Source organism: Rhinoraja longicauda, chromosome 11, assembly GCF_053455715.1.
Source record: "Rhinoraja longicauda isolate Sanriku21f chromosome 11, sRhiLon1.1, whole genome shotgun sequence".
In the NCBI taxonomy this organism is placed as follows: domain Eukaryota; kingdom Metazoa; phylum Chordata; class Chondrichthyes; order Rajiformes; family Arhynchobatidae; genus Rhinoraja; species Rhinoraja longicauda.
The window spans coordinates 53,141,377-53,158,653 of NC_135963.1; the positions used below are offsets into that span (position 1 = coordinate 53,141,377).

Here is a 17,277-nt window from a genome sequence, read left to right on the forward strand (position 1 = left end):
CTCTTCCTACACTAAACTGGTCTGAATTGTTTTCCTTCAAGAATTCTGGTTATGATTATGCCTCTCATATCCAGAACCAGTCAGAATATTGAAACAAGGAACTGCACATGTAAGGACACAAACTGCTGGAGTAACTTAGCGGGTCAGAGAGCATCCTTGGAGAACATGGATAGGTGAAATTTTGGGATCAGACCCTTCTTCAGACCGATTGCCGTTCAGTCGGAATGTTGTAGGGTGGCACAGCTGGTAGATCCGCTGCCTCCAAGCGTCATAGACCCGGGTTCGATCCTGACCTTGGGTGCTGTCGGTGTGTGGAGTTTGCACTTTCTCCCTGTGACTGCGTGAGTTTCCTCCAGGTGGCTGCTGGAGGATGTTTCCTCCCACATCCCTCAAAGACTTGTGGGTTTGCAGGTTAATTGCCCCTGTAAACTATCCCCTGTGTGCAGGGAGTGAATGAAGAAGTGAGATAACATCGAACTAGTGTGCACGGGCAATCGATGGTCGGCCCGGCCTGTTTCCATGCTGGTCTCTAAACTAAACTAAATGAAACGATACCTAAATTCAAATATATAGACAATAGGTGCAGGTGTAGGCCATTCGGCCCTTCGAGACAGCACCGCCATTCACCAAGATCATGGCTGATCATCTACAATCAGTGCCCCGTTCCTGCCTTCTCCCCATGTCCCTTGACACCATTGACTATCATTAAGAGCTCTATCTAACTCTCTCTTGAAAGCATCCAGGGAATTGGCCTCCGCTGCCTTCTGAGGCAGAGAATTCCACAGCTTCACAACTCTCTTAGTTGTGAGAGGAAATAATGAAGGCAATTAATTCATCAATTAGCATTTACATTTATATTTGTCATTTGTCATTTACATTCCCTACAAAAGGGCAACTTTTTCCCACCGTTGAGTAAATAGTCGTACTTGAATTTTTTTAATCCATTTTTGCCTTTAGATTCGCCTTGGTGTTATTTTGGTGAACTCTATCCTGACATAAATACTGGAGCACTAATTTGGCTTCTATGCAATTTCCCCAGAGGCTAACGTTATTAGCAGTTAACTGGATATTTTGTAAACTAACAAATTGGATAGGTCTGTAGGTAAAAGTTAGTGCAACCAATTAAATGCCCATGTTTTCCCAAGCACACATTATATTCCCACAAATAGTTCAATGTTAAAAGGAACTTGTTTTCTCTAGAAATTAATTCATATAAAGACTTGGTATCACAAAATGCTGGAGTAACTCAGCGGGTCAGGCAGCATCTCTGGAGAGAAGGAATGGGTGACATTTCGGGTCGAGACCCTTCTTCAGACTGATATCAGACATCTATGGGTCTCGACCCGAAACGTCACCCATTCCTTCTCTCCTGGGATGCTGCCTGACCCACTGAGTTACTCCAGCATTTTGTGATACCATCGATTTGTACCAGCATCTGCAGTTATTTTCCTACTCGTATAAAGACTTAATTATCTTTTTTTGTTTATATTTACGGAAACTGTAAATGTTTGATTTACAATAATTGAGTACATTACAATTTAGATTACAAAGGAAGAAAATTACTCATCGGGCTTCATAGATCTGTTGTTCATGTTAATAGAACAGAGAACAGTACAGGAACAGGCCCTTCGACCCACAATGTAATTGGCGAACGTGATGCTTCTCTGCCTGCACATGATTCATGTCCCTCCCACAGTCCGGACTCCCCACCATTGACTCCAACTACACTTCACGCTGTCTCGGTAAAGCAGCCAACATAATCAAAGACTTGTCCCAGCCCGGTCCTTCCTTCTCCCTGCTCCCACCTGGCAGAAAGTACAGAAGCTTGAAAGTGCACTCCACCAGACTCGGGAACAACCCCTCTGTTACCAGGCTTCTGAACGGTCCTTCCATAAGCTGGGGCACCTCTACCCCATTGCGGACATTGGACTATGTCTCTGGAACTAATGCGCCATAATGCTGAGAACTGTATTCTGCACTCGTTGTCCTCTGTATTTTACTTGAGTTTGACTTAATTGTATAGTCTTATCTGAAATGTTTGGATAGCACGCAAAACAATCTTTTCATTGTACCTCAGTGCACGTGACAATAATAAACCTTAACCTAAACCACACCTTGCTTATCCATGTGCCTGTAAATCATGGGCAGTGCCTTGTAGAAACGAGGAACTGCAGATGCTGGTGTACAAAAAAAGAGAAATATCTTTGTACGGGTGTTTCTTGATTAGTACAGGTGTCCGAGGTTATGGGGAGAATGCAGGAGAATGGAGTTAGGAGGGAGAGATAGATCAGCCATGATTGAATGGCGGAGGAGACTTGATGGGCCGAATGGCCTATTTATACTATCACTTATGACTTATGACATAATGCTGGAGTAACTCAGCGGGACAGGCAACATCTCTAGAGAACATGGAAAGGTGACCTTTTCAGTCGGTACCCTTATGGCAGGCGGTATCATGGTGTTTTTGCAGGTGTGAGATGATAAATCGTGTCCTGTCCTTTAGTTTGAACAACTGGCTTATCTCTGGATGGAGCGACAGAAGTCAGGTGGGAACTACAGCCGGCACCGAGCTCAGACCGAGAAACACGTTGTCTTGTGTGTCACCTCTCTGAAGATTGACCTGCTGATGGATTTCTTAAACGAATTCTACGCACACCCACGCCTACAGGTTACTGAATATATAATGAATCTCTTTGTTTAGTTAACTAAATATGTTAACATAAATGGTGTTGGATTTATGAGTTTCGTAGCGAATGCCAGTCTTCTTCTGATGTTACCTTGCAACCCCTGATATTATTGACTAAATGTTAACCAGGAATATTAAGACTTTTGAAATGTATGGGAAGGGCTTTAATGGGCCAAATGTGGGCAAATGGGACTAGCCCAGTATGTCAAATTTTAACAGCATGGACGAGGTGGCCGAGGAATACTGTTTCCGTGCTGTACAGCAACCCTGGCAGTGCGTTATAGTCTCTCACCACCCTTACAGCGGCAGAGACCCGGGTTCAATCCTGACTACGGGTGCTGTCCGTACGGAGTTTGTGCAGGGGGTTTCCTCCGCGTGGGTTTCCTCCGGGTGCTCCGGTTTCCTCCCTCACAGGGTGATCTCCGGTTGGCACAGACAGAGCGGACTAAAGTCTACAGTCCATAACTTTTTATTTTCTGATCAGGACAGGTACTAAATGATAGGAGACACAAGCAACTGCAGATGCTGGTTTACAACAAAAAAAAAAGACAAAGTGCCAGAGTAATTCATTGGGTCGGGTAGCACTGTGTACTAAATGATCTTGGTTTAAAATTTTTTTTTTAATTGACATACAGCATGGAAACAGGCCCTTTGGCCCACTGAGTCCATGCCGGCCATCGATCACCCGTTCACACAAGCTCTATGTCATCCCACTTTCTCATCCACTCCTCACACACGAGAGGGCAATTTACGGAGGGCCGATTAACCTACAAACCCACCATCTTTGGGATATGGGCGGAAACCAGAGCACCCGAAGGAAACACACGCGGTCACGGGCCGAATGTGTGAACTGCACACAGGCAGACAGTGCCTGAGGTCATGAGCGAACCCGGGTCTCTGGCGCCGTGAGGCTTGAGCGACTGAAATGAATTCATAACCACTTTACCGTTCAAGCCAGAGGAACAGATATTCGATCAGTTCTGGATTAGAAGCTCTGTACAGGCATGGCAGCAGAGTTGCCCGCTGTTCCAAAGTTTCACTGCTGGAATCGGTTCTAAATTTACACTACAGTACTTTGAAATCTAATACATTTAGAATCATGCAAACTCCACACAGACAGCACCCGACGTCAGGATTGAACCTGCGTCTCTGGAGCTGTGAGGCAGCGGCTCTACCAGCTGTATATAGTACAAAATCTAATTATGCAGATTTGTGCATAATCAAAAACTATTAGATAAATATTACGTAAGTTTGGAGTTCAATCATGTTTACACACATTCTTGGGAAGAATAAGTCATGTGGATGAGTTTCATTGAGTGGTATAATTTATACTGATGTATTGTGAAGCAAACAATAGTTACACAGGACAAACAATGTAATTTTTACGGTGTTTACACAGTTGGCATTGATAAATGTTGTTCAGTTGACAGTAAATCTCTCATGTTGGCCACTCAAGGGAAAAGATAATCCAATTAATTTTAACATGTTGCTCTCCAAAGTGATATTGTGCTCCATGGGTAAAGGCATGATAGCCAGAAAATCTATTCATGGGTCATAATGTTCAGGCCATAAAAATATTTTTTTATGATCACAATACTGTGTTTCCAGTGAATTTAGTTCAGAGTCAGCAGGAATCAGTGCAGGTAAGTTGCAAACATGATTACAAAGACCGGTTTAGACAATAGACAATAGACAATAGGTGCAGGAGGAGGCCATTCGGCCCTTCGAGCCAGCACCGCCATTCAATGTGATCATGGCTGATCATTCTCAATCAATACCCCGTTCCTGCCTTCTCCCCATACCCCCTGACTCCGCTATCCTTAAGAGCTCTATCTAGCTCACTCTTGAATGCATTCAGAGAATTGGCCTCCACTGCCTTCTGAGGCAGAGAATTCCACAGATTCACAACTCTCTGACTGAAAAAGTTTTTCCTCATCTCAGTTTATCTGCTGTTTTATAATAAATGTATCAGGCAGATACGAGATGGTCTCGGCATCACGTTTGGCACGGGACATTGTGGGCTGAAGGGCCTGTTCCAATGCTGCACTGTTCTGTGTTTATCGACAAAAGTATATTGTTGACGCAAACACCTTTCCTTTCAGTGTACAACTCCATTAAGCACAGCACGGCAAAACTTCTGCATCAGATTTCGTTTTCCACAAACGATGCCCTATTTTTGTGTGAACCAGTCTGATTTAGCCTCCAAGCGTTCTCAGATGCAGAACAGTGGATCCGGCCTCTCGGCCCATATTGTCTGTGCCGAACTTTACGCCGAGGCAAACTCATATTCTATGCCTGCACGTGATCCATATCCCTCCATTCCCTGCATATCCATGTGCTTGTCCAAAAGCCTCTCAAACACCACTGTCATTTCTGCCTCCCTGGCAGCATGTTCCAGCCACTCACCGTTCCCTGTGTGTAAAAAAAGACATTTCCTTATCGTGTCGTAACTCGTCTTGTAAACACGTCTGAATTAGGATCTGTGAAAAGCAAGGGTTTCTGAGCAAAACCCGACCTGCTGAGTTGCTCCAGCATTTTGTGAAATAAATACCTCCTCTGGTCACCATCAGTTTCCCGATCATCACCACGACTGGGTTGTTGACAATAACGTACAGGTATGTAGGTTAATTGACTGGGTAATATGTTAAAAGAAGAAAATTGTCCCTAGTGTGTGTAGGATAGTGATAATGTGCGGGGATCGCTGGGCGGCACGGACTCGGTGGGCCGAAGGGCCTGTTTCCGCGCTGTATCTCTAAATCTAAATCTAAATCAAAACACCAAGTGCTGGAGGAAGGCAGTGAGTGAGGTAGCTTTGCTGTGGACCGACACGTTTCAGATTGAGACCATTCCATTCACACTTGCTTGCTCAAGACTCCAGCACCGGTTCCTTGTGGCTCCATAATTCTTCCTGGGTCTGAAGAAGGCTCCCGACCCAAAACGTTGTCTCTCCATTCCCTCCACAGATGCTGCCTGTCCCGCTGAGTTCCTCCAGCATTTTGCATTTTGCTCAACATATTTCTTTCGGCTGATGTTATTTGACCATGTTTCGTTGATGCTTGTGCTTCAAAATGCGAGAAAATATACCTTTGCATCCTTCTAAATATATTTATAACTGTACGGTTTAATTGCAGGATTACTATGTGGTGATACTTTGTCCAACTGAAATGGACATACAGGTTCGAAGGGTGCTGCAAATTCCAATGTGGGCACAAAGAGTGATCTACCTGCAAGGATCAGCGTTGAAAGATCAGGACCTCCTGAGGGCCAAGTAAGTTAGTACACCCATTTCTTGAAGCCTTGTTCATTGGTTCTAAAGCTAAACTGAATGAGGCTAATCTCGGACTTTGCTCATTTTAACTAAACTTGGTGCAGCACAGAGATTGCGGAGGCCTGTGGACTTGCAGCATTGTCGGAAGGCACCAAATCTGGGGAAGGGTTTGAGAACAAGATGAGAAAATCAAACTGGGCGGCACAGTAGCGCAGCGGGTTGAGCTGCTGCCACGGAAAACCAGAGACCCGGGATTGATTCTGATCTTGGCTGCTGTCTGTGTGTGGAGTTTGCACGTTCTACCTGTGACCACGTGGGTTTCCTCCGGGTGCTCTGGTTTCCCCCCACATACCAAAGACGTGCGGGTTTGTAGGTTAATTGGCTTTTGTAAATTGCCCCTTGGTGTGCAGGGAGTGGATGAGAATGCAGGATAACACATGAGAACTAGTGAGAACGGGTGATTGACTATTGGCGTAGACTTGGTGGGCCGAACAGCATGTTTCCATGTTGTATCTTTCAAAGAATTAATCAATTTTGTGCCAAGAAACCCCAACACGTTTGTTGAGCAATGATCGTCCCAGTTTTGCGACCTACACACAAGGGGCAATTAACAGAATGCAATTGACCTACAAACCTGCAAGTCTTTGCGATGTGAGAGGAAACCGGAGCACACGGAGAAAACCCATGTGGTCACAGGGAGAACGGGCACACTCTATTTCCGGACAGCACCCGTAGTCAGGATCGAACCCGGCTGCAAATAAGAGACGCCGGGAACTGCAGGTGCTGGAATCCTGAGCAAAACACAAAGTGCTGGAGGAGCACATTGGGTCAGGCGGCATCTGTGGAGGAAATGGACAGACTAAAGAAGGATCCCGACCTGAAATTCAGCATCAAACCTCGGGTCTCTGGCACTGTGGGGCAGCGACTCTACCACTGTGCCATTGAGCCGCCCCTGACTCTCACTCCAAATCAACGTTTGTACAGAGGGCTAGCGAGGCAGTGGTTAATCCAGCTGTAGATATTCCAATCTGCAGGGCATGACTTGAATTAAAGCCATGGCCCTCACTTTTATTTGGCAGAAGGCAACAGTGGAAACACTTTGCTTGCCTGAAGAAGCTCTGAAAAGCAATTATTTGATGGGGATGTTTTTAGTGTGTCTAGACAGAACTGAGCTTGTCTTTAAATGCGCTGAGAACTCTGAGACAACCCAAGCAATTTTCCAGACTGAACAGAGAGGATCCAAGTTTAAAAAAGATGTGGCACCCAGTGGAATTTTCCAATTTGGTATTTTCATGACAGGATGGGGATGATGGAATTCAGAGTATGCGGTGCTCTTGAAGTTAACACGTATCACACAATGTCACACACACAGCCCACACATCTCACTCACAATCAGTTCACTGAAGACAGACACAAAATGCCGGAGTAACTCAGCGGGACAGGCAGCATCTCTGGACAGAAGGAATGGGTGACGTTTCAGATCGAGAGCCTTCTTCAAACTGAGAGTCAGGGGAGAGCGAGACAGAGATAAGGGAGTGTAAGGTGTGAAAACGAGACATCAAAGTGGAAACAGTTCAAGGAAAATGTAGGATCATTGTTACTAGCGGAAGCTGACAAAGAAGCAGACAAAGATAACATTTAATCAGGAGGGCAGTCTGACTGGTGGGAGAACTAGGGATGGGGAGAGTGGGAAAGCAAGGGTTACTTGATGTTAGGGAAGTCATGTTCATACCACTGAGGTGTAAGCTGCCCAAGCCAAATATGAGGTGCTGTTCCTCCAATTTGCACTGGGCCTCACACTAACAGTGGAGAGGGCCCTGCTCGATCTCTGGAGGACTTAAATGGGCGATGTTTCGGGTCGGGGTCCTTCTTCAGACTGATTGTCGTGGGGGGGAAGAAATTCTCGTGGGAGGGGCAGGACAAAGCCTAGCAAGTGATGGGTGGATACAAGTGGGTTGGGGGGGGAGGGGGAGGTTATTGGCAGATGGTTTGACAAAAGCCAGCGATGACTAGATAAAACGTTTGAGATAAGGAGGCAAGGATTTATCCATTTAAACATCTTATCCAATCATTTTTTAGACTTTAGCGAGACAGCATGGAAACGGGCCCTTCGGCCCACTGAGTCCGTGCCAACCAGCGATCACCCCGTACACTAGCACTATCTTGCACACTCGGGACAATTTATAATTTTTTTAAACCGAATCCAATGAATCCACAAACCTGTACGTCTTTGGAGTGTGGGAGGAAACCAGAGCACCCGTGGGAAACCCACGTGGTCAAAGGGAGAACGTATAAACACCGCCAGAGAGCACCCATAGTCAGGATCGAATCTGGGTTTCTGACGCTGCAAGGCAGCAACTCTACACCTGCACCACTTCTTGGTGTTCATTGATTCCATTAACTGAATCACTCCTGTTGACTCTATATTCTTTTTCCTTTTTCTACTTTCCACCCCACTGGTTATTTCCTGCTGCCCTCTTCAATATCACCTTCACTCGGTGCAAAAATAAATAATCCACTAGGTTACAGCATCAATTCTTGCACACACAGTCACTTAAACCTCTGACATTCTGCAAAGAACCTGTTATTATGAAAGACCCATTGTGTCGACTTCGAGGTATGGAGTAAATGCTTACCAGGCCCTTTGGACAAGGGTATTAGTTGTTCTCTCGTAGTGCTGTGCAACAGCTACGTGGGTGGACCATGAAACCTGGGCTTGTTCATCAAACCGAGAATCGGAAGCATTTAAAATAACAAAAGACTTACTTAGAGTGAATGGGAACGGACTCGAGTGCCAGAAGCAGAAGGCATCGATTAAAGGTAAAAGTCGAAGGAGACCAGAAAGAAAGCTTTTTTTTTAATGCAGTGTGTGGCTAGAATTTGGAACAGTTTCTTGAACAGTTTCAAGAAATAAACCTCCTCAATAGCCAGGATTTGGAGAGAGATTATGGTGTTCTCGACCCATAGACCCCAGAGGGAATAGTACAAAGAACATCACCGGAACAGGCCCTTCGGCCAACAATGTCTGTGCCAAGACTAACTCTTCCCGGCCTCCACATAATCCATATCCCTCCGTTCCTTGCATGACCACGTGCCTCATCAACGCCAGTATTGTATCTACTTCCACCAGCACCTCCAGCAGTGTGTTACAGACAATCGCCACCCTTTGTGTAAAGGCAACATAAAGCACCCTCTTGCCCCCGCACACCTCCTTTAAACTTTATCCCTTTCACATTAACGCTATGTCTAGACTTTGACATTTCCATCTGGAGATATATGTTCTGACTGTCTACCTCACCGAAACCAGGGTCGATGTCCAGGCACTCGCCTGCTGTTCCCCATGGAAATGCCAGCACACTCAAGATCCCAATGCTGGAAATGGGTGGAGCGATGGAGTTTAATCCAGACAAGGGCAATGTGTTTGTACAAGGAACTGCAGATGCTGGAATCAAGTGGAGGTCACAAAGTGCTGGAGGAACTCAGCGGGACCAGGCAGCATCACTGGAGGAAATGGATAGGCAACATTTGGGTCAGGACCGTCTGCAGTGCAAGGCGTTACCTGCTGGCTGGCTGAATGTAAGGGGAAAGCATACAGTCAGTGGCAAGACCCTTATAGGCATTGATGAACAGAGGGTATATAACTCCATAGGTCCCTGAGAAAGGCAACATCAGTAGGTGTTGTCAGAGGACATTGGTTTATCTTGGCATCATGTTCAGTGGGTATGTTGGGCTGAAGGGCCAGTTCTTGAGCTGCACTGTGCTGTATTCTATGTTCTAGTATTTCTATCTGGGTGTAAGAGAGAATGGAAACTCCTTTAAGTCTGGAAGAGAGGGAGAAGTGTTGTATTCCATTGGCAGAGGCAAGAGACAATGGGAAGAACCGATCCAAACATCTGTGAGAAAACAAGCACTGAAGCATGTTATACAGTTAGGTGAGGAGAGTCAGAGAGTCCTACAACATGGAATCAGGCCCATCAGCCCAACTTGCCCATGCTGACCAACATGTCCTATCTGCACGGTAGCGCAGCGGTAGAGTTGCTGCTTTACAGCGAATGCAGCGCCGGAGACTCAGGTTCGATCCTGACTACGGGTGCTGCACTGTAAGGAGTTTGTACGTTCTCCCCGTGACCTGCGTGGGTTTTCTCCGAGATCTTCGGTTTCCTCCCACACTCCAAAGACGTACAGGTATGTAGGTTAATTGGCTGGGTAAATGTAAAAATTGTCCCTAGTGGGTGTAGGATAATGTTAATGTACGGGGATCGCTGGGCGGCACGGACTTAGAGGGCCGAAAAGGCCTGTTTCCGGCTGTATATATATGATGATATGATGATGATGATGCACTCATCCCACGTGCCTGCCTTTGGCCCATATCCCTCTAAACCTATCCTAGCCATGTACCTGTCTAAATGTTTCTTAAAAGTTCCAATGGTACCTGCTTCAACTATCTCCTCTGGCAGCTTGGTCCATACACCCACCACCCTTTGTGTAAAAAAAAGGTTACCCATCAGGTTCCTATTAAATCTTTCCCCCCTCACCATAAACCTATGACTTCCGGTTCTCGATATCCCTACTCTGGGCAAGAAATTCTGTGTGTTTACCTAATCTATTCCTCTCATGATTTTGTACACCTCTGTAAGATCACTCCTCATCCTCCTGCACTCCAAGGAGTAAAGACCTAGCCTGCCCAACCTCCCCCAATTGCTTAGGCCCTCGAGTCTTGGCAACATCCTCATAAATCTTCACCTGCACCCTTTCCAGGTTGACAACATCTTTCCAACAACATGGTGACCAAAACAATTGGAGAGAAGAGGGGGTAAAAGGGAAATGAGGGACTCGGAGATGGGAGATGAGTGTGCAAAGGATTGTGCAAAAGAGCTGGGTGACTGGGGGGACCAGACTACGCCTTTTTCACCCCCCCCCCCAACAAGACCACCGCAATCAGTCTGAAGACTGATCCCGACTCAAAACGACACCTACCCACGTTCTCCTGACCAACTGACTTACTCCAGCACTTTGTGTTATTTCTTGTAAACCAGCATCTGCAGTTCCTAGGTAGACACAAAATGCTGGAGTAACTCAGCGGGACAGGAAGCATCTCTGGAGAGAAGGAATGATGACGTTTCGGGTCGAGACCCTTCTTCAGACTGCAGTTCCTAGTTTCTCTATTATCTCACTTGTCAGTTTTAAGCTACATAACGATTCTCTTCCCATTGTAACCAACAAGAATAATATCATTAATAGTCTCAAGCTGATAAATGATGTTTTGGGTTGGGACCCTTCTTCACAAGATAGAAAGAAAACTTGGTGGACACAAAGTGCTGGAGTAACTCAGCGGGTCAGGCAGCATCTCTGGAGAACATGGATAGGTGACGTTTCACAGAGAGCTGGAGTAACTCAGCGGGTCAGGCAGCATCTCTGGAGGACATGGATAGGTGACGTTTCACAGAGTGCTGGAGTAACTCAGCGGGTCAGGCAGCATCTCTGGAGAACATGGATAGGTGTCGTTTCACAGAGTGCTGGAGTAACTCAGCAGATCAGGCAGCATCTCTGGAGAACATGGATAGGTGACGTTTCACAGAGTGCTGGAGTAACTCAGCAGGTCAGGCAGCATCTCTGGAGGACATGGATAGGTGACGTTTTGGGTCGGGACCCTTCTTCTGCCTATCACTCCAGCATTTTTTGTCTATCTTTGGTATGAACCTGCATTTGCAGTTCCTTTTTTTTTACAAGAAAACTTTGCAAGCAGGAACAGGGTAGGAAATATGTTACTGCCCACACTCCATGTGAAGAGCCCAGTGGCGGTCAGGCAGCCTAACAATTCTCTTGCACTGGTTTATGTTTAGTTTAGTTTAGAGATACAGCACGGAAACAGGCCCTTTGGCCCACAGAGTTGGTGCCGACCTGTGATTCCCATCCACTGGCATTATCCTGCACACTAGGGACAAATTACAATTTTTATCAAAGCCTATTAATCTACAAGTCTGTTCATCTTCGGAACGTGGGAGAAAACTGGAGAACCGGAGAAAGCCTAGGTGGTCACGGGGAGAACGTACAAACTCGGTACAGACGGCACCCGTAGTCAGGATCAAACCCGGTTCTCTGGCGCTGTAAGGCAGCAACTCTACCTTTATTATATAATATATTATTAACTCCATTACTTTTCGTATTGTCGGCTGCACTATTCTGTCAGCCACTCATTGACAATCATTAGTCCTTTAACAAGAAGGAAATATCCTTCTGCAGCACTGAAGCAGAAAGGTTGACATTAATTGATGCATCGTATCTTAAAAAAAGTTTTGCTTCCTTCAAAATAATCCATTGAGTCGGCTTGGAAAGAAAGATAATGAAAGGAGTTTTTGCAGCGAGTTTGCATTTTGAGGTTCTTCTGATGGCTAAGAGGCGTACAAGCTTTGTTGCTGTGCCTCGTGGCAGCAAGGGGAATTGTCTTAATGAGAACTGCGTGTGTGTGAATCATTCCTATCCCTTCATGACTCTGCTGCAGGAGGCTGTGTGAAGCTGGTATCAAAGTAACATTGGACAGCCAGAAGCATCTGAGATGCGATATGTTGTCACTGTTTCAGTTGCAAAGATATCACAAACTTATTAATGACTGTCAAATATTTGTCTTTCCTTTGATCCATTAATGCTGCCGTCCGTCCTTCCTTCACCACGGCGTCTCCTGGTGATTCAGAATGGATAATGCTGAAGCCTGCTTTATCCTGAGCAGCCGATACGAAGTCGACAGAACAGCTGCCGTGAGTTTTATTTACACAGGGCTAATATCCATCATATATTATCCAAAAAGAAAACGAGCTGTGGGTTAGAATAGTGAGAATTCAAACGGAAAATACATTTTGATTTATTCACAAAATGCTGGAGTATCTCAGCAGGTCAGGCAGCATCTCGGGAGAGAAGGAATGGGTGACGTTTCGGGTCGAGACCCTTCTTCAGGAAAATACATTTTAGTTGGTGAAATCTTAATAAACCAGATGGCTTTTTCTTTTCAGATGGTCCTGGTCTTTTCTCACCTTCAGTTCTTCCCCACCCCCACCCCCCTACTTCCAGTCTGAAGAAGGGTCCCAACCTCAAACATCACTTATCCTCTGGAGATCCAGAGTTGCTGCCTGGCCTGCAGAGTTAATCCAGCACTTTGTGTCTTTTTTTTTTTTTAAGGTGCTCATCTACTTAGATATGGCATGGTCTTGGATCTGAATGGTCTGCGTGGACTTTGGAAGTCTTGGTGAGAAAAATACCCTCACAAAAAAAAACAGATTCTCAAAGCCCTTTTTTGTTTCTAAGCAGTGATGTCTGGTAACGCTGCATGTAGATTTGTCAGTGTAAGTGCAACAACTTGAAAAAAGACACAAAGTGCTGGAGTAACTCGGCGGGTCAGGCAGCTTCTCTGGAGGTCATGGATAGGTGACGTTGCGGGTTAGGGCCATTCTTCAGACTGACTGTAGGGGGGGGGGGGAAGAAAGCTAGAAGAGAGGAGTGGCAGGACATAGTCTGGAAAGTGGTAGGTTGATACAGATAAAGAAGGGAGGGAGGAAGGGGGGGTATTGATAGGCAGATGGTTGGATAAAGGCCAGAGATGAAAAGACAAAAAGTGTAGGATAAGGACACAAGGATAGACGAGGCGTGATAGGTGAAACCAGAGGAAGGAATATAGGTGGAAGGGGATGAGGCAAAGGGGAAATGAGAAATGGGAGTGCTTCCATGGAAGGGGAATTTTTGTAGATTAGTTACTTTTTTTCACTTCTAAGTTTTTATTGAGTTTTCACAGAGATATAGACAGAACAGTACAACAGCATCAACATAAATATCTAGTTCTATATAATATAATCTTCTAATATCTAGTTAGGCATTCATTTAGTTGGTGTCGTGTCTCAAATAAATGATCCATTTTTTCCAGTTCTTTTCAAATGTATTCTCTTTGACTTTTTTCACTTAAGTTTTTATTGAGTTTTCACAGAGATATAGACAGAACAGTACAACAACATCAACATAAATAAAAGAAGAAAAATAATGAATTAAAAAAAAGATTATAATACAAGGAGGCACACTTACAAAATAAAAATAAAAAAGTAACAATGATTGGTTGTCTGGAAATATTTCAATATTCATACAAACATATTATCTAATTCTATATAATATAATCTTCTAATATCTAGTTAGGCATTCATTTAGTTGGTGTCGTGTCTCAAATAAATGATCCATCTTTTCCATTTCTTTTCAAATGTATTCTCTTTGACTCTCAAAAGGTATGTCAACTTTTCCATAGCAAAGATGTCTTGAACAGTTTCCAGCCACTGTTCCTGTTTTGGGCTGTTTTCATAAAGCCAATGTCTGGTAACGGCTTTCTTACTTGCCGCAAGTAGATCTTTAGTCAAGTAGGGCAGGTATTTGGGATTTTATAACCCAAAATATTTTTTTAACAGCTGCGTTAACATTTGGAATGTTGGCCTTCAAAACAAGAGGAGTTGAGTATAGGAGCAAAGAGGTCCTTCTGCAGTTGTTCAGGGCCCTAGTGAGACCGCACCTGGAGTACTGTGTGCAGTTTTGTTCTCCAAATTTGAGGAAGGATATTCTTGCTATTGAGGGCGTGCAGCGTAGGTTTACTAGGTTAATTCCCGGAATGGCGGGACTGTCATATGTTGAAAGACTGGAGCGACTAGGCTTGTATACACTGGAATTTAGAAGGATGAGAGGGGATCTTATCGAAACGTATAAGATTATTAAGGGGTTGGACACGTTAGAGGCAGGAAACATGTTCCCAATGTTGGGGGAGTCCAGAACCAGGGGCCACAGTTTAAGAATAAGGGGTAGGCCATTTAGAACTAAGATGAGGAAAAACTTTTTCAGTCAGAGAGTTGTGAATCTGTGGAATTCTCTGCCTCAGAAGGCAGTGGAGGCCATTTCTCTGAATGCATTCAAGAGAGAGCTTTATAGAGCTCTTAAGGATAGCGGAGTCAGGGGGTATGAGGAGAAGGCAGGAACGGGGTACTGACTGAGAATGATCAGCCATGATCACATTGAATGGCGGAGCTGGCTCGAAGGGCCGAATGGCCTCCTCCTGCACCTATTGTCTATTTTCCCAGTATGGCCTTATCTTTGCACAGTTCCAGAAAAGATGCGAGTGGTGAGCCTCCACACTCCCCGCACAGCCTCCAACAGTGTTGTTGAGCAGCAAATCGCCTGCTTTTTATTTTGGGCGCTATACAAAAAGCGAGTTAAATTCTTCCAGCAGAATTCTCTCCATACCAGTGAGTTTGTGGAAGTGCATTGTGTCTCACACATTTGATACCCTTCTTCTTCTGTTAATTGAATCTTTAACTCTGCTTCCCATTTTGTTTTTACGTAGAGCGTTGATCCCCCCCCTGTATCTCCCTTTCCATTTCTTTCCATCGAGACTCATAATCAGGCCTACACCAACAAGCCAGAGGTCTGAGTTGAACTGCATAAAAATATTCCCTCAGATTTGGTAAAGCCATTCCCCCCTTGCTTTTCGGCAGTTGAAGTGTTGTTAGTTTTATTCTTGGTTTTTTTTGCTATTCCAAATGAATCTAGAGATCATCTTATCCCAGGCTATGAATTTGTCTTTGGGAACATTCATTAGGAGAGATCGGAATAAATATAGTCGCTTCGGTAGGATATTCATTTTAACCGTTTGTATTCTGACACTGGTCTAGATCACCTTTTTTGATGTTTTCTTCAATTTTGTTATAATGTTTCAAACATAATTTCCAAAGACGTACAGGTATGTAGGTTAATTGGCTGGGTAAATGTAAAAATTTAAAAAATTGTCCCTAGTGGGTGTAGGATAGTGTTAATGTACGGGGATCGCTGGGCGGCACGGACTTGGTGGGCCGAAAAGGCCTGTTTCCGGCTGTATATATATGATATGATATGATATGATAACATGTTGGAAAGTGTTTTTGTTGTAGTTACACCAAGGTACTGCATCGTTTTAGAATAGCATTTCAGATTATATGCATCTCTGATTTGTTGGGATGGAGAATAATTTAAATGAAAGAATTTGTGTTTTTGTTATATTCAATTTATACCCTGAGTAGTGTCCTTATGTTTCAAGTAGGTTCATTAGATTTGGGAAACATATATCTGGTCGTTCAAGAAAAATAATGACATCATCACCCAAAAGTCCAATGATAAGTTCTTTCCCCCCTACTTTGACCCCCTGCAGGTCTTCTCTCTGCCTTATTGCTTGCGCTAAGTGTTCAGTAAATAAAACGAAGAGAGTAGGAGAAAGACAGTGTCCTTGTCTTGTGCCCCTCTCTAACTGGATCCTTTTGGACAGGTTTCCATTTACCTTAATCCTAGCTGCAGGCTCATGATAAATTGTTTTAATACACCAAATTGCATTTTCATTGAAACCAAATCTCTTTAGTACTTCATATAAAAATACCCAACTAACACTATCAAACTCGTTTTCTGCATCCAAACTAACCAGGACCATATTCGTACCCTTGTTTTGAGCATTATCCACAATTTGGATGGTTCTTCTAATATTGTCCAGTGTTTGGCGCCCTCTAATAAATCCAGTTTGGTCTTCATTAATCACATCTGGTACAAAAGTCACTAGTCTTGTGCAAATGATTGAAGTAAATAGCTTGAGGTTCACATTTAAAATTGAGATTGGCCTGAAATGTTCACATTGCTCTTTTTCTTTGCCTTCCTTAGGTAAAATGGTAATAATTGCTTGCTTCCATGATGGGGGAGCCCTGCCCTTTTTAAGGGTCCAGTTAAAGCAAGACAGGATCAGAGGTGTTAGCTCCTTCTTAAAGGCCTTGGGTGGAAACCCATTTGGGTGGAAACCCATCGCTGCCTGGTGATTTACTAGCCTTAAGTCTACTGATTGCAGCTTCCAGCTCCTTAACAGTAAATTATGACATAATGTTATAATTCTGTATCTCACCAATAGATGGCAAGTCCAGTGAGTTAAGAAAACTTCTCATTGTCTTTTAGAAACATAGAAAATAGGTGCAGGAGTAGGCCATTCAGCCCTTCGAGCCTGCACCGCCATTCAATATGATCATGACTGATCATCTAACTCAGTCACCTGTACCTGCCTTCTCTCCATACCCCCTGATCCCTTTAGCCACAAGGGCCACATCTAACTCCCTCTTAAATATAGCCAATGAACACCTTTAGTCAGCTGATGGTGGGTTGGAATAGAGTTTCATGTAGTACTCCTCAAATACTCTTTCTATCTCATCTGGCTCATAATTGATTGGTTTGAGAATGTCTTATTTTATGAATTGTATTCGAGGCCTGCTGTTTCCGCAGGTGTCGTCTGGCCAGGAGT

General features: G+C 44.4%; 1 protein-coding gene across 1 annotated transcript in view; it reads left to right on the forward strand.

The window, feature by feature from the left end:
* Positions 1-17,277, forward strand: part of LOC144597930 (potassium channel subfamily T member 2-like) — a 475,868-nt gene that overhangs the window by 217,057 nt on the left and 241,534 nt on the right. The window contains exons 11-13 of the mRNA XM_078407745.1: positions 2,504-2,668; positions 5,818-5,954; positions 12,646-12,709. Coding sequence (XP_078263871.1) covers positions 2,504-2,668; positions 5,818-5,954; positions 12,646-12,709 — 366 coding nt within the window. The remainder of the gene's footprint in view (positions 1-2,503; positions 2,669-5,817; positions 5,955-12,645; positions 12,710-17,277) is intronic.